At 42.6% G+C, this 25,463-nt stretch overlaps 2 protein-coding genes across 4 annotated transcripts in view; one reads left to right on the top strand and one right to left on the bottom strand.

The window, feature by feature from the left end:
- Nucleotides 1-513: 513 nt before the first annotated feature.
- ccdc90b (coiled-coil domain containing 90B) lies at nt 514-18,026 on the bottom strand. Of its 2 annotated transcripts, none has more exons than XM_071337477.1 (9): nt 17,746-18,026; nt 5,055-5,174; nt 4,758-4,861; nt 2,721-2,822; nt 2,549-2,590; nt 1,679-1,750; nt 1,510-1,563; nt 1,183-1,297; nt 514-939 (listed from the first exon to the last, which is right to left on the bottom strand). In XM_071337477.1, the coding sequence occupies exons 1-9, from the start codon at nt 17,849-17,851 to the stop codon at nt 884-886; spliced, it is 771 nt and encodes a 256-aa protein (XP_071193578.1). In that variant the 5' UTR covers nt 17,852-18,026; the 3' UTR covers nt 514-883. The 2 variants fall into 2 exon arrangements, with proteins under 2 accessions (XP_071193578.1, XP_071193579.1); XM_071337478.1 differs by lacking the exon at nt 17,746-18,026 and adding an exon at nt 10,773-10,919.
- Nucleotides 18,027-18,158: 132 nt separating this feature from the next.
- The window catches only part of alg8 (ALG8 alpha-1,3-glucosyltransferase), a 35,034-nt gene continuing 27,729 nt past the window's right edge, over nt 18,159-25,463 (top strand). For both annotated transcript variants that reach the window (XM_071337476.1, XM_071337475.1), the window contains exons 1-3: nt 18,159-18,377; nt 18,725-18,803; nt 20,149-20,342. In XM_071337476.1, coding sequence (XP_071193577.1) covers nt 18,289-18,377; nt 18,725-18,803; nt 20,149-20,342 — 362 coding nt within the window. In that variant the 5' untranslated portion in view covers nt 18,159-18,288. The remainder of the gene's footprint in view (nt 18,378-18,724; nt 18,804-20,148; nt 20,343-25,463) is intronic.

Below are 25,463 nucleotides of genomic sequence, written 5' to 3'. Positions count from 1 at the left end.
GTAATACTATGAAAGTTTAGATGCCAATCACTATATAAGTTGAAAGATGAAAAAGCCTGGAAGGAGCAGAGATGACTAGAAACGATTTGGTTGGCCGTTTTATGTGTGGATTAATTGTCGGAGTAGAGGACCTTGTGCATTTCAGGTAAAATAACAACTCAATGTTTATATCCCAGGACAAATTAGCTAGCAACAGCAAGCTAGTTAAATAGGACAAATTAGCTAGCATGTGCAAGCTAACTAGCTAAATTGCCATACATGTTTAATGCTTTTCGACCTGTCCCCAAATGTATGTCGTCATTGGTTCAGAGTTTGTTTTGATATTTTAACCTGCGTGTGGTGATTGCGTTTGGTGTAGGGGGACAACATAAATGTATGCACGATAGCGCACGCGCTCAGCCGGTTTGGGTTCCGTGTTAGTCTGTTGCATCACTATCGGCTGCTTGGAAATTAAAGATGAACTGAAATCAAAATCAGGAATGGACAATGATTTAAGTATTCAATAAAATGTGGTTCAGTGAGAAAAGTTGTTTATTTCCAAGTCATGTGGAATCCATATCCAAATACAGTTCTTGGAAGTATTGAGCCATTTGTATAACCTATAGATATAGTGCCTATAAATAGGTTTATTGTACATTGTATCACTCAACAGTTATGTTCAAAATATCTGATTGACTTTATTGTTTAATAGGTTGACTAATTGATTGATTTAATGACCCATGCTTGGCCGTAGTCTTAGCTCTCCATGTACTCTAGATTGCCATTTAAAAGTAGTAATACATAAAAGTAGAAACTGAAATTACATGAAACCAACGTTGATTTAACCAGTGTGTACCCAGTGGGATCTATGTACAATGTAATCAAACCCCCACAGCAGAGATGGTCACTTCCAAAGGCGGTAAAATCCCAAGGCAATCGCTAGGCAGGCGAAAACAGACGCTACCAAAAAGAAAAGCAGAGGGGGGGTATATCATGATCCCACTTAAATTCATACCATATTTCAAAGAATAGTTGAATATACAGAAATGTGTCAACAAACACACACAAGCACATATCTTTAACTCTGCATCGTGGGAAAAGGACCCGTGAGTAAGCATTTCACTGTTAGTCTAGACCTGTTGCATACGAAGCATGTGACTTATAACATTTGATTTGGCATACAAACGCACACACACACCGTACCTGCAAGGTAGCGGATGGTCTCCAGCTTCAGCGACTCCAGTAGAGTTTTCAGGGAGGCCACCTCTAGATCAATCTTTTTAGTCGTCTCCATCGTTTCGTGGTCAATGACTGCGTTCTGAGGAGAACATTAACATAGGGAATCATATTACTATACTCATATGGCTGGTTTTGCAGACATGGTATAAGCCTAGTCCTGGACTAAAATGTGCTTTTTAATACAGGACTAGGCTTAATCTGTTTCTGGGAATCCGCCCCATAAAGAAATGCAGCTGTTATAGCCTGTGGTAGGAGTATAGAAATATCATCATGGACAAGATGGCATTTTACCTTCCTGTGGAACTCTGTGCTGTTCTCCATAAGTTTCTTCTCCTGCTCAGTAAACTGATAGAGAAACAAAGAGACAGATGCCCAGTGAGAAAGAGAAAGCATGTGGCAGAATGTCAATTCAAGGTCTCAGGAGTAATAATCAATCACACGCGTCTGCGCACGCACACACCATGTCAGTGACCCTGCTCCTCTCCAGGTTGATGTCCAGCTTGGCCTCAGCTCGGACCTTCTTACTCTCCTCCTGAAGTGAAAACAGGAAACACAAGTTATTGTTTGCATCCCAAATGGCAACTTATGCTCTTTTAATGGTGCACTACGTTTGACCAGGGCCCAAAAGCAGTGCACTATGTAGGGAATAGAGTGCCATTTTGGATGTGTCCACACAAGTCACATGATGTACTGAGTGAGAAACCACTGAGCTATCTGATAGCACCACAGAGATTACTGATAAACTATTACATGATTCATAACAGTTATAGTTTACCAATAAACACATGAAATGATAACTCAGAATTACAAATATAACATACAGTAATAATATAGTGAATGAATGAATTACATTTTATTTTCATGTCAAATCACCAATTGATTTATTGTGGTAGAAAGGGCAATAGAGGATAAAATGAGTTTCATTCTCTATTTCTTCAAGGTCACAATAGTTACACAGTCTTTCCTCTTCCATTTCCAACCTGTTTCAAGAAGCAGTCCGCAGTTATTGCAAGTATAGGTGCAAACTTGTGGACACCTAAAAAGTAACGTACTGCTCTGTTATGGGCATGTTTGTTTCTAAAATACCTCTTAGCACCCCACACTTCTGCTGAATAGTCCAGAACAGGACACACGCATGTCTGATACAGTTTGGAATACGTAGCATAACCAATACCTTTGATTGTTTTAGTTTTTACTATAACTACCCCAAGAACTCTACTTGCTGAGTCAGCCAGGGCATATGTTCTGTATAGGAAGGTAATATGTTCATCAATATAAATACACATATTTATAATAGTAGTATTTTTTGGGATCTCTTATCACTTCTCACCATCAGCCTGTTCCTTATCTGATCCAACTCTGTCTTCATTTTCTGCAGAGAGACATACACAGGTTTATGTAGAATGCATATATTATTATTATAGATCCCTAGTGCACTTGTTAGCTTAGGAGAGATAGACGGGCAGTGATTGTGTGGAGGAGGAAAGGGTTTATGTACGTACGGCGTTCTCCGAGCGCAGGTTGGCAAACTCACTCTTCTCCAGGATCACCATGTCTTTCCTGATGGAGTCCAGGTGAGCCATGATCTGCTGCAGCGCAATCTCCTAAACAACATACACAGGAGAGAAGGGGGGCGGAGGGTGTCTTACAACAGAACAACCTACAAGAGAGTGGTTGAAAGAGGGTGTAATATGGGGGTGAAGGTTCAGAGTATTGCAATTCCATGGGTGTAACTGAAGCACACACTGTCATACATACCAGCAGTAACAAGTGTAAGCGATAGCCTGGTCTTCTTTAGCTTGGGTAGCAAGCGGGATACTGTGGGTGTGTGTGGTACCTGGTGTGCTGTGAGTGTGGTACCTGGTGTGGTACCTGGGCTGCTGTGAGTGTGGTAACTGGGCTGCTGTGTGTGGTGTGTGTGTGTGGTACCTGGTTTGCTTTGAGTGTGGTACCTGGGCTGCTGTGAGTGTGGTAACTGGGCTGCTGTGTGTGGTGTGTGTGTGGTACCTGGTTTGCTTTGAGTGTGGTACCTGGGCTCCTGTGAGTGTGGTGTGTGTGGTACCTGGGCTGCTGTGAGTGTGGTACCTGGGCTGCTGTGAGTGTGGGGTGCGTTGTACCTGGGTTGCTGTGAGTGTGGTAACTGGTGTGGTGTGTGCATGTGGTAACTGGTGTGCTGTGAGTGTGGTGTGTGCGTGTGGTAACTGGTGTGCTGTGAGTGTGGTGTGTGTGGTAACTGGGCTGCTGTGAGTGAGTGTGGTACCTGGGCTGCTGTGAGTGTGGTGTGTGTGGTACCTGGGTTGCTGTGAGTGTGGTAACTGGTGTGGTGTGTGCATGTGGTAACTGGTGTGCTGTGAGTGTGGTGTGTGTGGTACCTGGGTTGCTGTGAGTGTGGTACCTGGGCTGATATGAGTGTGGTGTGTGTGTGTGTGGTACCTGGGCTGCTGTGAGTGTGGTAACTGGGATGATATGAGTGTGGTACCTGGTGTGGTGTGTGGGGTACCTGGTGTCCTGTGAGTGTGGTGTGTGTGGTAACTGGTGTGGTGTGTGCATGTGATACCTGGGCTGCTGTGAGTGTGGTACCTGGGCTGATATGAGTGTGGTGTGTGTGTGTGTGGTACCTGGGCTGCTGTGAGTGTGGTAACTGGGATGATATGAGTGTGGTACCTGGTGTGGTGTGTGGGGTACCTGGTGTCCTGTGAGTGTGGTGTGTGTGGTACCTGGTGTGAGTGTGGTAACTGGGCTGCTGTGAGTGTGCTAACTGGGCTGCTGTGAGTGGTGTGTGTGGTACCTGGACTGCTGTCAGTTTGGTGTGTGTGTGGTACCTGGTGTGCTGTGTTTTGTACCTGGTGTGTGTGGTACCTGGGCTGCTGTGAGTGTGGTAACTGGTGTGCTGTGAGTGTGGTAACTGGTGTGCTGTGAGTGTGGTAACTGGTGTGCTGTGAGTGTGGTGTGTGTGGTACCTGGGCTGCTGTGAGTGTGGTACCTGGGCTGATATGAGTGTGGTGTGTGTGTGGTACCTGGGCTGCTGTGAGTGTGGTAACTGGTGTGGTGTGTGCATGTGGTAACTGGTGTGCTGTGAGTGTGGTGTGTGTGTGTTACCTGGGCTGCTGTGAGTGTGGTACCTGGGCTGATATGAGTGTGGTGTGTGTGTGGTACCTGGGCTGCTGTGAGTGTGGTAACTGGGATGATATGAGTGTGGTACCTGGTGTGCTGTGAGTGTGGTGTGTGTGGGGTACCTGGTGTGAGTGTGGTAACTGGGCTGCTGTGAGTGTGCTAACTGGGCTGCTGTGAGTGGTGTGTGTGGTACCTAGACTGCTGTCAGTTTGGTGTGTGTGTGTGTGGGGGGTACCTGGTGTGCTGTGTTTTGTACCTGGTGTGTGTGGTACCTGGGCTGCTGTGAGTGTGGTACCTGGTGTGCTTTGAGTGTGGTGTGTGTGGTACCTGGGCTGCTGTGAGTGTTGTGTGGTACCTGGTGTCCTGTGAGTGTGGGGTACCTGATGTGCTGTGTGTGTGTGGTATCTGGTGTGTGTGTGTGGTACCTGGTGTGCTCCAGTCACCATGTCTTTGTACACTATGTCCATGTTGGCTGTTGTCAGAGTCACCAGAGCTGCTACTATGATTTCTGCTTGACACTTTTCAAAGCCTGAAAATAGAGAAATCATTAAAGATTTGATCTTCAGCATTACAACAGTGTCCAGTTTCTTTATTACAATGTGGATCAATTATCACCTTATTTGCCTATCCTGGTCTGGATGTGACTTACACTTCAGAATAGATTTCAGAAAAGGCAACACAGAAGCAGAATTACAGATCCAAGTCCAAAATGATGCACCCACCATTGCTCTCCAGCTCAATGACCATGGCATGAGAGTCAAAAGTCAGTTTCCTCTGTTCCAGAGGGGTCAGCTCCACTTTCCTCAGGTCGTACGCTGCTGCAGGTGTTGCAACGTGGAACTCTGTACAGACAGACAGATGGAGTTGAGTGGCGAGGTGATGACTGAGGAGTGTAGCCTACCTCCGACTACATCAAGTCAGTATCAGTCGATACTTGTAAAAATGTCCATTCTGTCATGCGTACCTTGTACCTACGTTTGTCCTGTGTAACTGCGTTCTTTTCTTTGGATGCCGCAATCCGTAGTTTTTTTACTTAATTCTATGTGACCTCTGTCAAATTGCGGCGTGCAATGAGGGGGCTGCTCCTTCTGCATTAACAAACAACGTCTCCCTTGGTGGAGTTCACGTAAAATGCTATTTTTGTGAAAAAACGAGGAATTGCAGTACCCAAAGAAAATAAATGCAGTTACACAGGACAAATATAGGTACAAAGGTACACATGAAAGAATGTACAGATTTTTTACGTGTCAATTTAAAAAGAATAAAACTAAGAACATTAACAACTTCATAGTTAAGAACACTAACAAAATGGAAGAAAATGAAACATATTCTACAAGAACCAATATCACTTCCTAACACAATCTTATGGAACAATACTTGGATAGCGTTTCAAAATTCACCGATAAATTGGGCCACGTGGAAAACTAAAGGCATAGAAAACTGTAAATAACTTTAACAGGAAATACATCTATTTCGATTACAGAATTAAAAAGTAATTTTGGACTTGTAATAAATACCATTTAAAATAACACAAGCATATTGCTATTACATTGTTATAACTAACTTCTTTCTAAGCAGGGTTTCTCACACACCCAGAGACAGATGGCTGACACAGAACATTCATAAACACTGATAAGAAAAGGGTGCAGACACACACACATACCCAAGGACGGAGGGCTGACTACGCACACACAAAATCTCCTGTTTAGCTGAACATTTGATAACAAAGAACTTTTGCTATAAGACTCAGAAGGATGACGCCCAGCTCATCAGGACCAATCTGAGAAGACAACAACCTGTCCAGAACCAACCAGAGGACAAGAACTTCCAGACTCAACCTACTTTCTATCTTTGTATAAAATGTCTATGCACTCTGTTATCTGGGCTTTTTCTGGAGGTTCTCTATGAGCCGAAGGAATGAGACCGTATACGCTTGTACCAGATATCTTTACTCTTAAATAAAGCTGTCGCTTGTCATATTTCTGTTGATAATTGGATATGGAGAAGGGCGAGCCGGTCAAGGATCGATTCGGACAAGGTGGTAAATTGTATGACAAGCGACAGCTTTATTTAAGAGTAAAGATATCTGGTACAAGCGTATACGGTCTCATTCCTTCGGCTCATAGAGAACCTCCAGAAAAAGCCCAGATAACAGAGTGCATAGACATTTTATACAAAGATAGAAAGTAGGTTGAGTCTGGAAGTTCTTGTCCTCTGGTTGGTTCTGGACAGGTTGTTGTCTTCTCAGATTGGTCCTGATGAGCTGGGCGTCATCCTTCTGAGTCTTATAGCAAAAGTTCTTTGTTATCAAATGTTCAGCTAAACAGGAGATTTTGTGTGTGCGTAGTCAGCCCTCCGTCCTTGGGTATGTGTGTGTGTCTGCACCCTTTTCTTATCAGTGTTTATGAATGTTCTGTGTCAGCCATCTGTCTCTGGGTGTGTGAGAAACCCTGCTTAGAAAGAAGTTAGTTATAACAATGTAATAGCAATATGCTTGTGTTATTTTAAATGGTATTTATTACAGACTGACAAATATAGATAGTTTAAAATGAAAACTTAAAAAGTTTAATTTAAAAGTTACGTATCACACAATTTTGACATTATGACCAAACCGGCTCCGCGTGTGCGCATGGTGAGTTTGTCTATCCCCACCAGATGCGATCAGGACACAGGTTGAAATATCAAAACGAATTCTGAACCAACTTTATTAATTTGGGGCCAGGTCGAAACACACATGAAACATTCATGGTCATTTAGCTAGCTAACTAGCTTGCTGTTGCTAGTTAATTTGATCTGGAATATAAATATTGGGTTGTTATTTTACCTGAAATGTACAAGGTCCTTTTTTTGCTGGATCTTTGTAGAATTGAGTCACACAAAATCATGTGCTCTCTACTACGACAATTAATCCACAGATAAAAAGGGAAACATAGTTAGTTTCTAATAATCTCACCTAGTTCTTTTTCTTCCGTGGACTTTACATGGCGGTTGACAACAAACTTTAAGGTGCGTTACTGCAACTAAGTCGTTCATCTTTCAATCACCCACGTTGGTGTATGCTCCTTAAAAACAACGAGAAGATGGGAAAGCCAGGACTTGTAGCGCCTAAAGCAGACCAAGTTCTCGTTGACGCATGAGCAGTTTGGATGAAATTATCGAATAACTTGAAAATACATTTTGCAACGCTAGAGAACGCAACGCGGCCGGTATGGTCAATAGAGGACATTGCAAGCATGAAAGTAACTATTCCATGTGTGACAAGATGGAGCTCAGAGTACCGTGCCATCTCCAAACTCATAGCCCTCACAGTTGACCAGATGGGGCAAATCTGAAGACCTGGGTGTGAGCAGCAAACTACATCCTGGTGAGATTGCTTTTCTCAAGGAGTACAGTACAGTCCTACAGCCACTCACATCCTCTATTGATCTTCTTCAGGGAGAGGAAGTGTTTTCTTGGCTTTCTTATCCCAACAATCCTAAGCTTGAAGTTTAAGCTCGCAGAGAAAATACCTCTTGCTACATTCTCTGTACACATCATCACTGCGGTCATTGAGGCTATAGACCGCCGGTTTGGACCTATGCTAAGCACCCATGAAGCAAAAATGCCACCTGCTACAGTGCCAAAGTTTCGACTGTGTTGGCACAACCGTGGAAAGAGGGAGGAGATGCAGACCACATTAGTTCAAGAAACAGCTTCTATGTAGAACACACACTCCGAAGAGGTTGATGATGGAGCACAGAACGAGTCTGAGTCAGAAGACACTTTTTTCCCCCGGGGGGGACAACTAGGAAGGATAAGAGGATAAGGTGAGGAAGTACCTCAAAGACAAGTCTTTGGACTCCTTGAAATCGTTTCCCATAGTCCAGAACTTGTTTCTGAAGTACAACACTCCAGTGCCCCAGTTGAGCGTTTTTTCAGCTATGGTGGAAACCTGTTTACCCCTCATCGAAACAGGATGCCTGATGCTCATCTAGAGCATGTCCTTTTGCTGCAATACAACAGCAATTTCTGCCTTCAATCATCTGAGTAGGCTAGCTTCAGAATAGGCCTACTGCAATGCCATGTCTGATATGTTGGTTTATTGCACCTAGCTCCACTTTTTTTGCTTAAACTTGGACTAAATGTGTAAAAAAAAAGACATATTTCTATTTCTCATTTTAGTCATTTAGCAGACACTTCTCCAGAGCGACTTACAGTAAGTAGTGAGTGCATACATTTTCATACCACTTTGTACTGGTGTCCCGTGGGATAAGTGTTTAGCACCATCCATGTTACTTAATCCCTTACTTATACCTGGTTTTAACATGTATACTTTGTCCTGCACATTGTGTTTGTGCCCACATTTTTAGACAGGTGTACACGATTAAAAGATGTGACTGTGACTGATCAGATCATATAAGTGTAAATGGACAAGAGAGGCAGGTATACAGGGCTTAAATACATTTGTGTCAATGTTTTGTGATGTTCTAATGTGGTTCTGCAATAAATGTTAAATTGGTAATATTATTTTATTCTTATGTTTTACGGGTGAAGTAATCCAAAAGAAAAAAAGTAATCAGATTACGTTACTGAGTTTAGGTAATCCAAAAATTACATTACTGATTACAATTTTAGACAGGTAAATAACAGATTACATTTAAAAAGTAACCTACCCTGTTGACAGTGAGATCAGGTCAGCACCCTACATTGCAGTCCAGGTGGATGACACCACAGACATATCCTGCAAATGTCAATTGACATTCATAGCACGCTATGTCAAGGATAAGGGTGTTATACTGAAGAAAAATATAAACGCAAAATGCAACAATTTTGAAGATTGAGTTACAGTTCATATTAGGTAATCAGAAATGTTTTATAAATTCATTAGGCCCTTATCTATGGATTTCACAAGACTGGAAATACAGATATGCATCTGTTGGTCACAGATACTTAAAACAAAAGTAGGGGCGTGGATCAGAAAACCAGTCAGTATCTGGTGTGACCACCATTTGACTCATGCAGCGTGATACATCTCTTTTGCATAGAGTTGATCAGACTATTGATTGTGGCCTGTGGAATGTTGTCCCACTCCTCTGTGCGAAGCTGCTGAATATTGGCAGGAACTGGAACACGGTTGTCATACACGTCGATTCAGAGCATCCCAAACATGCTCAAAGGGTGACACATCTGGTGAGTATGCAGGCCATGGAAGAACTGGGACTCTTCCAGGAATTGTGTACAGATCCTTGCGACATGGGTACATGCATTATCATGCTGAAACATGAGGTGATGGCTGCGGATGACTGGCACGTCAATGGTCTCGTCACGGTATCCCTGTGCATTCAAATCGATAAAATGCAATTGTGTTCATTGTCCGTAGCTTATGTCTGCCCATCCCATAGCCCCACCACCACCATTGGGCACTCTGGTCACAACGTTGACGTCAGCAAACCCACTCGGCCACACAACACCATACACGTGGTCTGCGGTTGTGAGGTTGGTTGGACATACTGCCAAATTCTCCAAAATGACGGAGGCAGCTTATGGTAGAGCAATGAACATTAAATTATCTGGCAACAGCTCTGGTGGACATTCCTGCAGTCAGCATGCCAATTGAACACTCCCTCAAAACTTGAGATATCTGTCACATTGTTTTGCATGACAAAACTGCACATTTTAGAGTGGCTTTTTATTGTCCCCAGCACAAGGTGCACCTGTGCACATCATACTGTTTAATCAGCTTCTTGATATGGCCTCCTGGACAGATACTACACATAACCAGAGGTTTGCTGACATGAAGAGCCTCAACTTCGTACGTGTTCTTGATCATGGTTCATTTCCCGAGTACTCAAAGCAAGAGGGGTTTCCTGACAGAACTCACACCGCTGTTCCAGACGTACCCTTTTTTGACAACAAGAGGTTGGAAAGTGTGCTGCAGATAATCTATGCTGATGCCTCCTACAAACCACCAGGTGAGCTGCTGCAATCACTTGTGAAAAAGGACCTGAACGGGGACTTCTCCCTATAATTAGCCTACAACATGTTGAAGTGCATTGCGGTTGCATTTCCCATTAGACTAATCTTGCTGCAGCGGAAACATTTCAGTAAGGATGTTATAACTTAAGCAAACCAATAGTGAAATTAACTTTGCCAACTAACTTTAACTTGCATTTGACCATGCTGTGTAGGTCATGTAACTGTTTGTTGCATGCAATATTTTCTTTGTGTACTTAAATAGGACAGATGATACTCTCCAGTTTTATTAACTGTGATGAAACACAAACGTATGTGGTTGAATTTATGCCACCACTGTGACACTTGTACTTTGGAACTGTCTGTAAATGATGTAGGCTATGGCTTATTGGCCTTATATCGGCTACCATGGTGCCGTATAAATGCATTTCTAATGGGTTATAGAGAAAACACAATTATCACAATATAAATTGTAAAACATGTTTTACCTGGCTTGGCTTCCCCATAGATTTGACCTACGCACCGCTACTGTCATGACTCAATAATCCATGCTTTCTGGGAATGTTTTTCACTTTATTTAAGAACCCGGAAACAAAACAATGTCTGAACGTTCTGTTTTGTGGAGAACTTCCGTTGTGGCGTTCTTTCCGTTTTGCGAACGTTACCTAGCTAGCTCAAAATGTCGTGGGATCAAACCAAGAAAAAACATTAAACGTCGAGTGGCAAGTCTGTGCCACATCTGCTGATTATTTAAGAGTGAGATAACGATATGAGAAAAAAAAAATGCTATCACCTACGCAGACAACTTCAATTATTTTGTTTTGTCTATTGGTGTGGATGGGTCAGAAATTAGGAACTACAAAAGCACAGAGGCATATCAATACCTCCACAGCAGGAAAGTTGGGCGGGTGTTAATTCACTGTCTTTAGGATGACAACCTGGGTGTTCCTCAAAGCAGATGTCCAGCCCAGTCAGAGCGAAACACAACATCATTTTGCCTGTATTCTTGTATCATCTGTCGGTACGGTGGAGACTGCGGGGTGTTCTTGTGTTGCAGGGCAGGGAAAGTCTTGCAATCATGCGGCTGCAATACTATGGAAGGTAGCTAACTCGCGGGCTTTTGTTTATCAATACTTGCCCTTTCTTTGAATGATAAGTTTGATGTTAGCTAGTTAGCTCGCTAAATGTGATTACCGTATCACTGACCAGAACTGATAACGTTAAAAATTACAACATGCACACAAGGTTCTTGGTTTCAATGGCTCATTGTGTAAGTATATCAGTCTAATCTCGAAAGGCAATGAAGTAGGTACAGAAGCAAGGTGAATTTTACAATCAAATAGGAAATTACCAACAACCTAAACCTACTAGTCAACCGTGAACACCATGTAAACTAGTGTTCTGTACTGTAATTAATTATTCTAACAGTTGTTTGTTGAAGGTGCAGAATGCTGTGTATGGAGGATTGACAGGGGTGTCCTGTACAAATGAGCAATGCCAGTGGAACTCGGCGACGCAGCCAAATCTATCCTCAAAAAGGTTGAGCGAGATCTGTGGCAAACGTCACAAACCAACTGACAAGTTCTCTGACAGCACTCTCCATCTTTACATACAACCGGTGTACCACTCACACAACATACTTAAAAAGAGTTTGGAAGGGGCCAATGTTCCAGTGTGGAGCATTCTGCACAAGTGTATCAATGCTAAACCAAACAGTCATCAAGTTCCAGCAGCAGCCACACAGCTCCAGCAGCCTCATGGTGAACACAGCATCAACATGCAGTGTCAGAAATGCTTGTCATTTTATGACGTTGATGTTAAGCTGGAGGAGTGTAAATGTGCCAGCCTTTAGGAGTTCACTAAAGCACAGAGTGCCTCCCATGCGTGGTAGTCAAAGGTTCCTGTGCGCACCTCAACAAATCCAGACAACTTTGTGCGGGAGCATCTCTTCCCCAGGTTCCATGGGAACTCAGCAATCACATATGGAGAACAAGCAGGTGGCCTACACATGGATGGAGAGTTGTGGGTTTAGTCAGGAGAGTAGAGGCACAGTAGTGAGTGTCAAGGAGCCATGGCTTTCTGCAAGCCCAGATAGTGTTAAACTCTCAAGAACTTCTAAAAAAAATGTCCTGTTCTGAGTAAGAAGTGTGAGTCTCTGACTAAACTGTTCTCTGGCTAACTAACAGATGTGATGGATGGGGTTCCTCAGCTGCAACCTAATGGAGCCCTTGGGTATTACATGAGCATGTTCTGGGTATTACAAATGGGCATGTTCTGCACAGAACTGGTGAGATATCAAACTGCTTGTCTGGCTCCATCCGAACAGGTTGTTATTGATGTGCCGTTTGATTTTTTTCTTCACAGCTCTCTTCATATGCACATTTACCTGATTATATTTGCATAATTCTTGGTGTTTTTTTTGTCTTATACAGCTCTTCATACACATTTATCTAATGCCTAAGGATAACTCCTTATGCTTTATGAACATATTTGTATTGTACCTTGTATAGCTCTTTTCATAATGACACTTCATTAACTTATTATGCAAACATACCGTAACTCATCTTACACTTGGAAAATTATGGTGTTAAGAAAAACACTGAAATTGCACTGTTGACATTTTCTTTGATACTTAACCTTTTGAAATGAAGGACAAGGAGGCATGTCGAAGGGTTTCAAACGTGTTTTCTGTTTGATTCTGGTTTTGGGTTTCAAGTGCACAAATTAAGAAAACAGTGTGGCACTTTATAAACAGTTGTCTTCCCTCTTGGTCTGTTAGAGACATGTTGGTGTTGAAGAAAATATATTGTAAATATATTTAAGGCATGATAGCGCCACCTAGTGGATGCCTGTAATTAATTTTCAGAAACATGCAAAGTTACAGTACATTTCAAATGTAGGAACATAAATTATTCAGATTAAATAGTCAACCATATACACTGCTTTCGGAACGTTTTCAGACCCCTTCCCTTTTTCCACATTTTGTTCGGTTACAGCCTTATTCTAAAATGGATAATATAAACAAAAACCATAGAGCTCCGAGACAGGATTGTGTCGAGGCACAGATCTGAGGAAGGGTACCAAAAAATGTATGCAGCATTGAAGGTCCCCAAGAACACAGTAACCTCCATCATTCTTAAATGGAAGTTTGGAAAGAACAAGGCTCTTCCTAGAGCTGGCCGCCTGGCCAAACTGAGCAATCGGGGGAGAAGGGCCTTGGTCAGGGAGGTGACCAAGAGCCGGATGGTCACTCTGATAGAGCTCCAGAGTTCCTCTGTGGAGATGGGAGAACCTTCTAGAAGGACAACCATCTCTGCAGCACTCCACTAAATCAGGCTTTTATGGTATAGCGGCCAGACGGAAGCCACTCCTTAGTAAAAGGCACATGACAGCCCGCTTAGAGAATTCCAAAAGGTACCTAAAGACTCTCAGACCATGAGAAACAAGATTCTCTGGTCTAATGAAACCAAGATTTTAACTATTTGGCCTGAATGCCAAGAGTCACATCTGGAGGAAACCTGGCACCATCCCTACGGTGAAGTATGGTGGTGGCAGCATCATGCTGTGGGGCTGTTTTTCAGCGGCAGGGACTGGGAGACTAGTCAGAGATCCTTGATGAAAACTTGCTCCAGAGCGCTCAGGACCTCAGACTGGGGCGAAGGTTCACATTCTAACAGGATTGGCTTCGGGACAAGTCTCTGAATGTCCTTGAGTGGCCCAGCCTGAGCCCGGACTTGAACCCGATGGAACATCTCTAGAGACCTGAAAATAGCGGTGCAGCGACGTCCCCCATTCAACCTGACAGAACTTGAAAGGATTTGCAGAGAAGAATGGGAGAAACTCCCCAAATAGTAGTGTGCCAAGCCTGTAGCGTCATACCCAAGAAGACTTGAGGCTGTAATTGCTGCCAAAGGTGCTTCAACAAAGTACTGAGTAAAGTGTCTGAATACTTATGTAAATGTGATATTTCAGTTGTTTTTGTATACATTTGCAAAAACGTATACAACTTGTTTTTGCTTGGTCATTGTGGGCTATTGTGTGTAGATCGAGAGAGGAAAAACATTTTATCAATTTAAAATAAGTCTGTAACAAAATGTCAAAGGGTCTAAATACTTTCCAAATGCACTGCACACACACAGTATCACATGTGGATGAACTTATAGTGTATAAAGTTACATTTCAGATGTATGAACATTCCCTGCTCACTCTGCATCCTCATGGAGGATCTCACCCTGCATGTTAACAAGTGCTGCACAGATTCTGAGGACTTTGTCCATTTTGTGTCAGGTTGATGAGAAAAGTCTGGAAGAGGATTTTGAACACCTTGAGTTGTCTGATAACTCTCAACATGAATATGCACATTAGCTATCCTTCTCGTGCTTGTGGCTTCCTTTCTGAGTGAAGGCTAGTATGGCAAGGAAGCCCCTGTCTGTCATAACTTCATCGCCAGGCCTAAGGTATTCCAGGAAGCCAGAGTTTTGGGTGATGAACTTGTCACTGCATCTGCCTCCATATGCAGGAGAAACTAACATGGAGCAATGGCCACCAAATACTGGAGAGTATTGCTGGACTAATAGTGGCTGTATGACTTCCCTCTGGAATCAATGTTGTGTGCTTTCTGAAGAGTGGTTTCAGAGCAGTCGATGATGCAAGTGGTGTTGGGGAACTTCTCTTTGAAGCACTAAGGCATTGTGTTCTGGATCGTCTCCCTCGGCAGCCATGGAATGTAGATCCTCATGTGCTCCTCCATTGTGTCAATCCAGTAGGAAAGGATTCTGCTCACTACTCCCTGGGACACAACAAAGCGTTCAGCAAGATCACCCTGGAGTAGATTCAGCTTCATCAAGGTTATCAGTATTTGATCAGTGATATGCACTCTGCAGAAATGCTACATGGTCAAAGAAAACACTAAAAGGATGGCCAGTATACAACACTGAACTAGTGTCATTCTTCAGGATGGTATGGGTCAATGGCTCTGCACCACCACATTGGGTTTGTTTGTGGCAGGTGGGCTTGTTGACTGGTTCTGTTGACACTTAGCTGTGATCAGTCAGTGCTGGAACTTCCCATTGAGTATCAGCATCTTTACACTGCGGTGGCATTGGCACACTCAGATCAGAGACTCTGCATCACCAGAGTTGTCTTCATCTGTCAAAAAAAACAAGAGACTACAAGTTTAACAAAATAAAATACACAGACAGCCTACTGGTCATGGGTTAGGTTAAAAAAGAAAAGACTTGAGCTAATGTTTAATAATTTTGGTGGTTAGACATTTCATGAGCATCACCAGTGGCATGCCAGCAAGGATGGGGATAATCATGGCATGGGGAGACATTGTCAGACAGAAGTTGTTGGATAGCTAACAATATAGGGACTAACTATGTTAGTTAGACAAACTTGTTCTCAACTAGCCTACCTGGTTATATATATATATATTTTTTAACTAGCTAGGCTAGTAAGCTAGCAACACTGTATCAGTTGGACTGCCCTCAAGCAAGCTAGCTAAGTGAGTTAGCTAGGCAACAATTATATAGCTACAGTATGTTAAGACTTAGGAGTCTTAACATAGTTAGCTAAGCTAACTAGTTAAGTTGATTCAGGATACCCCATCTGTGACAATAGCTAGCAAGTAGCAGCTAGCTAACAACTACCTGTATGTGTTGATGACCTGATGAGATGTCACCTTCTGGTCTGTACTGGAGTATCATAGTCCAGCCACTTCATATGGAAGGGATGTTCTTCAGTTGGCCTCTTGTCCACGAAGTGATAGGAACAGACGTTGGGTCAGTTTGGTGGTTTCTTCAAGTTCAATGCTTTGAGCCAGAGACTCATCCTTAGGAGGTGGGTGCAAATCAAAAGGCACCTAACAACAGCACTAACTCAAAAAAAATTGGTGGTCAAAACACTCCTCCATGAACAGCTTCCATTTATGCCAGTTATTGTGAAATCCCCTTACCGAACATAAAATGGCAGTTTTGCATGAATCCATGTTTGGGAAGTTGTGAGAAGGGAAAGCGATTTGCTTTATCTTGGCCAGGTCGCAGTTGCGAATGAGAACTTGTTTTCAACTAGCCTACCTGGTTAAATAAAGGTAAAATAAAATAAAAAAAATAGTGAGCTAGCTAGCTGCGAACTATTGGCCGGAAGTGCTTAAGTCCCCCATAAAAGACCGGAACAGACCACACCCATATTTCTGTTGAAAATTAGGTAAATAAAGTCTGGATGTTGTAGACGGAGCTAGAAAGTTGGCTGTCATAAGTATTACTATGTAAACTTACTGTCTGCATATTTCAAGACATGGCCTATGGGGGTGTAGTGAGATACCAAATGGGTTGGACGATTCTCTTGAAAAAAATTATACTAAAACCGTAGAAATCAATCAACCCACCATCATTAACACAATGGAAAAAATCTTATGATTTATTTTTGAAATATTGAAAGTGCGTGGGCTATGGAGTGAAACAAAATGGTGCAGTTTCAGGCCATGTGGCGGAAAGTGATGTGGGGGCTGGAGATGTGTGGTGTGTGCTAGTGGGTTTGGGCAGGTGTGATAGTTGATGTATGATGTTGTCGTTTGTTTTGTATTGCTTATAAAATCGTACAAAAAACAAGCATTTTACAAGCATTGAATAATAACGACTCAATGTAGTCATTGGTAGCCCAGATAGCAATGAGGAATTGGCCCTGAAGCGGCCCTCTTCCGAATGCATTGATGCAGTGTCTTAGACCGCTGCACCACTCTGGAGGCTCCATCCACAAAGTATCAAAATACTATACTACTTAAACAGGAATCTTAAATCATTTAATTTAAATGTTAATTGTATTTTTTGATCACAGAAACAATGAGAAAATATGGAAAAATAAAGAAAGAATGAAATGTTAATTATATAAAGCAGCCCGTGTATTCATCTGCCATTGAGTAACCTCAATCGGCCCGAGCCCCAAGTAATATTTGGGCCAGATAACTCTCACCGGAATCAGCCGAAGGTCAATCCCCGCATCCTAGCCATACGTAATATGCCTAAAGTGGCCCAGTTTCGTGCCACATGACGTCGGCCGAGCCTGACTCTCAGTTGGGTGCCCCGACTCTCAGCCGGAATAGGTCCAGATCCACTGCGCTAGCTGGGAGGCTAGCTACACTCCGCCAAAACGAATCTAATCTAACTTAACGCCTTGCCACTCAACTTCATTGAGCAGTGTGGATTTGAGAATTATTGGCTAACAAACAGACACACGTTTTGTTAAGGATAATAAACGTGTGCCCACTTGTGTAGTAAACAAAAGTTAGGCCTGCAATGGTTAATAGCGAAGGAAAGGAGTATACCTAGTCACTTGCACAACTGAATGCATTCATTAAATTGAAATGTGTCTTCCGTATTTAACACAACCCCTTTGAATTAGCGTTAGTACACAGGTATAGAGTAATTACCTGCAAGACTACTAATATACCAAAACGCTTACCTCTCCAACTCTGTGTTCCCCTGTATGTGCCATTGTTCGGATGCCTCTGACAGTGCCGGAATACTGACCGGAAAAGAGTTACACAGTGTCTGTTTACACTGATCATCGCCCCAGACACAAATACTTTGAAACTCACGGAGCAACAAATTCTCTTTCAGTTACAACACTCTTACGATCTGAGTTGTATTACACGTGTGTTATCTATATATTGAAGTACAAAGTGTGATATCTATCCCACACCGACTCACACACAGAGGACAAGCAAGCGTTTATGACACCGGATGGTACGTAAGATTGCAGTTTACGAAGTTTTTCTTCAACGTTGCGCAACATTTGACCATTTCCGCACGGTGACGGTCCATATCTAGCTAACAATTCAATATTTCTACTCGTCTTCTTTTGCTTTGTTTGTATAATTGAATGTGCTAATTCGACAATGTGATTGCGGGGAGGACCGCGTAACAGTCTAGAACCGATACTGTACATCAAAATACTGTACATCTCAATAAAGTTTATTTTTACAAACCCCCCCCAAAAACTGTCATGGCGACGCCCAGAGCAGACGACTGGAGTTGGTTTCCTGCATTAGCACTTGGCGTTTCTTTCATGAAATGTATTTTGATAAACGCATAGTAAGTGAAACATTCAAATAATTTATAATATATTTCTAAACATGTATATTTCAACGTATCTTATCTGTTCTACTTCATTGATTAGTTGTGTCGCTAGCTAGCGTTAGCTTGATATCTGCGTTGGCAGCTTTGCCACTATTGAAAAAGTTATTCAACCATACACGTTTACACAAATAACTAACTATAAATAAGTGGTTAGGGCTTTTCTTCTCACCAGGAAAATGTGTCATAAGAGCATCAAACCTCCTAACTACACTGTCCTATAACTATCTGTGTAACGTTTTTTTTAACAGTGAGGTACATTGTGTTGTGTCGTTGACTATGACAGTGTTTTCTGGATATTTCAGTCATTCCACAGATTTTGAGGTTCACAGGAACTGGCTCGCCATCACTCACAGCTTTCCTGTGTCAGAATGGTACCATGAGGTTTGTACATGCATGCATACATGCATACATACATACTGTACATACATACAAATCATGTATTATGCATGTATAAAAGTGTGTCACTCACCCCTTAAGTGCTATTTCAAGCTACAAATCCTGTAGCTAAATCATTATTTTGCGCGTGACGAATTCACATGGAGATTGAGGGAAGAGTGACGCTACCTGTCGGCAATGTTACCTCTAAAATATCATTAGTCGAGGTAATTGACGTACTATGTACATGTAGGCAGTGGTGGAATCAACGCAATATTAGCCACTTTCTCATACATAGACATGTACAACATTGGTCATCATGCTCAGACTTTAAACATAATGCAACATACCGAAACTCTGCAAAACTAACTAAGCAAGAGATTTTGTTGTAGGCAGAATGCGTTGGAGTAGGATTCTATAGCATTGACAGGCCTGTACTCTACATAGACCAGTGCGCCATAACCAATCAGAGCTGCTGTAGGCCTATATGCAAATAAACCATTGCCATAATGCATCTGTGCCATTCACTTTGAACTGGAATGTGTTTACTGCATAAGTGGTCGTGAGTAGATTAGTTTGTTTTGAGATCAAAGCAAGAGCTGCCTGTTGCCACTTGTGCACATTTGTTCATATCCTTTGCTAGTTAGTGAGTTATTAGCCCCGTTATAGATCATTTGTAGTAAGCAATGGGGGAGTGATTGCTTCTTACAAGAGCACAAAATGTGTACATTTCTAGACATCTTTGAAAAGCGAGTTGGGTAAAGAGTTTTTAATTTTTTTTTGCCAATAGGCAGAGGGTAGCATCATTTGTCTGATTCACTGTAATAATGGTATGGGAATAATGCATTTTATTTTGTAAAGTGGTTTCTTGAATTAAACAACACAACAACATTTTCAATCACCTCCAGTTCTGAAGGACAAGTGGATAAACAGGTTAATGTCAAGCCCTGCATGTTTTTTTTCAAAAGTTGAATGGAAAGTAGGCCTTCATTGAACACCATACATTGGCCATTGTAGGCTGAATGATAGAACAGCTATTTCCATGTTATGGAATGCATTTTCTCTATTGTTTCAGATGGTAGGCCACTCTGGTAGGCCTACATTATGATCATCCCCAGGAGCCTACTTGACCACTTTCTTAAACTGTAACGTAAAGTGGGTACAGCTTCAGTGTTCACAGTAAACGCACGCTGGAAGATGCACAGAATTTTCAGAATGTTAAAGTTTGCGCTCATCAGACCTGAAATTTGCTCACTGCCCCCACAAAATAGAGGGAGCATTGCCTGTCGGAAGTCAAATTTTACCTATAGAATACAAATGTTTATGACTGTGTGTTTGTCTTTCTGTGTAGAACACCTCAGAGTGGACCCTGGACTACCCTCCTTTGTTTGCCTGGTTTGAGTATGGCCTGTCCCACGTGGCTCAGCACTTTGACAAGGAGATGCTGGTGGTTCAGAATCTCATCTACACCAGTCCTGCTACCGTCCTTTTCCAGAGGCTCTCTGTCATCGTGACGGACATGGTCTTCATTTACGCTGTCAAAGAGTGAGTGTTTTCTCCAGGGGAAAGGGAGAAGCTAAAGAAATGCAAATATGTTTTATGCATGGAGGATGCCTTAAGTATTAAAGTATCATAAATAGACATGTACTACATTGGTCATCATGCTCAGACTTTTAAGGTATAATGCAGCTGTGTTTATCATTTCTGGGTAACAATTAAGTGCTTTCTGGGATTGTTTACAATTGAAATGGTCAAAAATAAACAAAAATATCTTCTTAGCAGAAAGCATTTTCAAAAGCAATAATTTTGCTAGGACTGTCTGGGAGCAGTCTGATTGAGGTAGAGTCCTGCATCGGGTTGGATACACATGATTTTCCTGCAGTTGAGCTGCAAATAAATCAACTGGCAGGTGGAATGAAAACATTCTTTCAACTCGCAGGTCGGCTCGCAATTCAGAACAATTATATTGCAGGTCAGAAATGTTTTATATGATGATAATATAATTTTTTTACAAACCCAGGAGCTTGTTGTGTTTTCCATTAGGCTATGTGAGCGGTGAGGCAGATATGGCCTAGGCTACCAGCCACCCAGCGAGAGAGTGGAGCAGGGAATTGTCCATTAGGAGGCTATTTGTGTGGTTCTGAAACATTCCTAATATGTCCACCTGCAGAGCTTATGTTCCCTTTCACCACACGACAATACATTGGCAAGTTTATTTTTCCAGACTCTTAGCTCAAGCGAAAATGGCTAATGTAAGGAGAAATAAAGAAGGTTATGATGGTGAGATACACCATCATGGAAACAGGTGCTGTGCGAGTGAAACCCCAGTTTGGAAGGATTTTGGAGTCATTCTGGACAAGGAGGACAACAACCCGGTAGATGGATACACAGCCTGCAAAAGTGCAAGCAGATATTTGTTTACAATAATTCAGTTACTTATTACATTACTTCAGGCTTTCCTTCATTTAAACCATACACAGGCCATATAAAGCTTAAACCTGTGTGGCTGGTAAAATTTTGATTAGACAATAGCCTACAAAATATATGTAGGCTATTTTTGCAGTCTATATCCTATTTGATTCTGGAATAGCCTAATAAATTAGTGTTATTTGGCGGGTCACCAATCGGCTCTCGGAACACTTCTATATGGGTGGATCAGGTTGCGGAGAAAAATCTAATGACAAACCATCGGTCGGCGTTCGGCGCAGGTGTTGGTAACTGGTTCGCCATACACCTGCACCGAACGTTGTGCAACAGGTAATTCATATGTTTACCTCATATGTTTACCTATTCATATGTTTACCTATTCATATGTTTACCTGCGCAACGTTCGGCGCAGGTGTTGGTAACTGGTTCGTCATACACCTGCGCCGAACGTTGTGCAACAGGTAATTCATATGTTTACCTAAGTAGTTAGATGGTTTGTCATTAAATCTATTAGATAGACATGCTTCTGATATCCGTGCATTATTGACCCGTGACTGACACTTTTGAAGTACGTTAGCAAAACCCTAAAACGAGGTGACGTCAGACCGTCTACTTAAGTAGGCAATATAAAAAAGTCTATCGTGTTCATTGATTGGGTTAAGACGAACCGTCACTCCAAACCTAGCTGACCAATGGAGACTCATTGTCTACGCCTCCCTCTAAACCCTGCCCTTCACGGGAAAATAATGCCAAAACTCACAATAGAAAAGACTGGCAGTGAACGCAAAGAAACACATTGATAGCAAAGAGTAGCGAAACCAGAAGGTAGTGCATGCAGGCAAAATGTATTCAATAGGATTGGTTGCTGGGAAAGTTGAACCGAAAACGTTTTTTTACATTATTTTTCAAATATATGTTTTAATCATTTGTCAGAGTTTTGCACTCGCTTTAAAATTATTTGCTTACAAGTTTTGGTTTTAATGTCTTATTTTTCTTTACAATTCTATACATTTTCCTTTCAATTGTTTGGCTTTTGATTTCAACAGCCAACGACCACCAGTCCTCGAAAATATAATGGTTACATTCAACTTTATTTTTCATGTTCACAATTAATTTTATTTTGAATTAAATTCATATGGCGTGAAATTGACCCCATAAACGTGACACGCAATTTTTCAAGACTACTGGATTCTGCTCTGACTTGGGTGTCTGTTAGTGGGGAGAGAGTACTTGTCCCCCTAGATATTGCGTGTTTTGGGTGTTGGTATCATTTGTGTTTGCTAAAAGCTAACTACTTCTCTGCTTGTGTAGCTAATTCTTCTTTGCTTAGGTAGGATTTGTGTTTGCCAAAAGCCTACCTCTTCTGCTCGGCTTGTGTAGCCAGTGTTTCCTTGCTTGATTAAGATGACCAGTGGTAAGAGTAAATTCAAAAAGGCTAACCAGTCAGATTTGAACCTCCGACCATGCCATAGGGCATGTGGTTTCACAATGAAAATGTAAAGATACTCACAAGTGCTGTCCTGTTTGCCGGGGGTGGAAACACCCTCAGGCTGCCTTGGCTCGGACCAGCTCGTGTGATCGCTGTCACCGGCTGAGTTCAGACTGTTTTATGCTGACTTCTTAGGAAGGTTTACTGGAGAAGGGCATCTCTTTGAAAAGAACGGTGTTACGGCGGTCTCAGGGCTGCCGGAGACGGGTCGGAGTTGTTCCCCGCCTATCATGCGAGAGACTTGGATTCTCTGCTTCCCTGAAGGTTTTCAGGAACTGCATTCTGGAAAGGATGTGGTACTGTATCTCTGACTGGTTCCGAGAAAGAGATGGATGAGCTAGCTCCGACAGCTTTATATCTATGCCACGGCTATCGCGCTGGGCTTGCAGAGCAGCAACCCGGCGCTATGGCTTTCCTCCTGGGTAAAGTTTTACAACCTGTGATGACTGCGGTAGAGCTTGACTCTCTTTCAGTTTTTTTTTACCTGGAATAACTCATTTTCAGCCAAGTTGCTAGCTAGCCACCTCATCTCAGAGGGTACTCTTAGTCGTTCGCTTACGAATAGAGCACGGCTGGTTTCAGTGGACCAGTGTCATAAATAGCCTACCGGAGCGGGGGGAATGTGTTTTGGGCAAACCAATTTCACCAAAGGACTGCACAGAGAGGCTGCAGCGTACATACACATTAAACTCAGCAAAAAAAGAAACGTCCTATTACTGTCAACTGCGTTTATTTTCAGCAAACTTAACATGTGTAAATATTTGTATGAACATAACAAGATTCAACAACTGAGACATCCACAGATGTGACTAACAGAAATTAAATATTGTGTCCCTGAACAAAGGAGGGGGGGTGTCAAAATCAAAAGTAACAGTCAGTATCTGGTGTGGCCACCAGCTGCATTAAGTACTGCAGTGCATCTCCTCATGGACTGCACCAGATTTGCCAGTTCTTGCTGTGAGATGTTATCCCACTCTTCCGCCAAGGCACCTGCAAGTTTCCAGACATTTCTGAGGGGAATGGCCCTAGCCCTCACCCTCCGATCCAACAGGTCCCAGACGTGCTCAATGGGATAGAGATCCGGGCTCTTCGCTGGCTATGGCAGAACACTGACATTCCTGTCTTGCAGGAAATCACGCACAGAATGAGCAGTACGGCTGGTGGCATTGTCATGCTGGAGGGTCATGTCAGGATGAGTCTGCAGGAAGGGTACCACATGAGGGAGGAGGATGTCTTCCCTGTAACGCACAGTGTTTAGATTGCCTGCAATGACAACAAGCTCAGTCCGATGATGCTGTGACACACCGCCCCAGACCATGACGGATCCACCTCCAAATCGATCCCGCTCCAGAGTACAGGCCTTGGTGTAACGTTTTTTCCTTCGACGATAAACGAATCCGACCATCACCCCTGGTGAGACAAAACCACAACTCGACTCGTCAGTGAAGAGCACTTTTTGCCAGTCCTGTCTGGTCCAGCGACTGTGGGTTTGTGCCCATAGGCGACGTTGTTGCCAGTGATGTCTGGTGAGGACCTGCCTTACAACAGGCCTACAAGCCCTCAGTCCAGCCTCTCTCAGCCTATTGTGGACAGTCTGAGCACTGATGGAGGGATTGTGCGTTCCTGGTGTAACTCGGGCAGTTGTTGTTGCCATCCTGTACCTGTCCCGCAGGTGTGATGTTCGGATGTACCGATCCTGTGTTGTTACACGTGGTCTGCCACTGCGAGGACGATCAGCTGTCCGTTCTGTCTCCCTGTAGCGCTGTCTTAGGCGTCTCACAGTATGGACATTGCAATTTATTGCACTGCCCACATCTGCAGTCCTCATGCATCCTTGCAGCATGCCTAAGGCACGTTCACGCAGATGAGCAGGGACCCTGGGCATCTTTCTTTTGGTGTTTTTCAGAGTCTGTAGAAAGGCCTCTTTTAGTGTCCTAAGTTTTCATAACTGTGACCTTAATCGCCTACCGTCTGTAAGCCATTAGTGTCTTAACAACCGTTCCACAGGTGCATGTTCATTCATTGTTTATGGTTCATTGAACAAGCATGGGAAACAGTGTTTTAAATTAAGATCTGTGAAGTTATTTGGATTTTTACGAATTATCTTTATCTTTGGTCCTGAAAAAGGGAGGTTTCTTTTTTTTGAGTTTACTTGAAGTCCTTGGCCACTTTAATAAATGGAACACTAGTCAGTCACTTTAAATAATCACTTTAATAATGTTTACATATCTTGCATTACTCATCTCATATGTTTATACTGTATTCTATTATATCTACTGTATCTTAGTCTATTCTTCTCTGACATTGCCCGTCCGTATATTTATATTTTCTTAATTCCATTCTTTTACTTAGATTTGTGTGTATTGGGTATATGCTGTGAATTGCTAGATATTACTTGTTAGATATTGCTACCCTGTCGGAACTAGAAGCACAAGCATTTCGCTACACTCTCAATAACATCTGCTAAAAACGTGTATGTGACAAATACAATTTGATTTGTCTCAACTATGGAGTCCATGCAGTCTCGTTCCGAGGAGAAGCAAAAACAATAAGTAACAGTGCTTTCTTGCTGCGTTCAAGTCATGTTGGGAACATGTGCAATATCACCTTCCTTCTAGGAAAATTCACGTGCATGCCCGTCCAACTCTGGTTTATGACTAGGAGACTTGGGTATGATATCTGGACCCCAATCTTTTTCATATGCTGGGCTTCAATGTCATGCACCACTGAGAATGGCTGTCAATGGTGAC

Source organism: Salvelinus alpinus, chromosome 13 (assembly GCF_045679555.1).
Source record: "Salvelinus alpinus chromosome 13, SLU_Salpinus.1, whole genome shotgun sequence".
Classification (NCBI taxonomy): Eukaryota; Metazoa; Chordata; class Actinopteri; order Salmoniformes; family Salmonidae; genus Salvelinus; species Salvelinus alpinus.
Note: the sequence above shows the minus strand (reverse complement) of the source record. Positions and strands in the feature narration are given on the sequence as shown.

What these genes read in the sequence shown, in the direction of transcription:
- ccdc90b (XM_071337477.1), bottom strand. Translation starts at nt 17,851, where the DNA reads ATGATCAGTGTAAACAGACACTGTGTAACTCTTTTCCGGTCAGTATTC. An exon ending in GGGAACACAGAGTTGGAGAG is followed by an intron (nt 5,175 to 17,745) that starts GTAAGCGTTTTG and finishes CTGTCTGTACAG; the next exon opens with AGTTCCACGTTGCAACACCT. An exon ending in ACCTGCGCTCGGAGAACGCC is followed by an intron (nt 2,591 to 2,720) that starts GTACGTACATAA and finishes GTCTCTCTGCAG; the next exon opens with AAAATGAAGACAGAGTTGGA.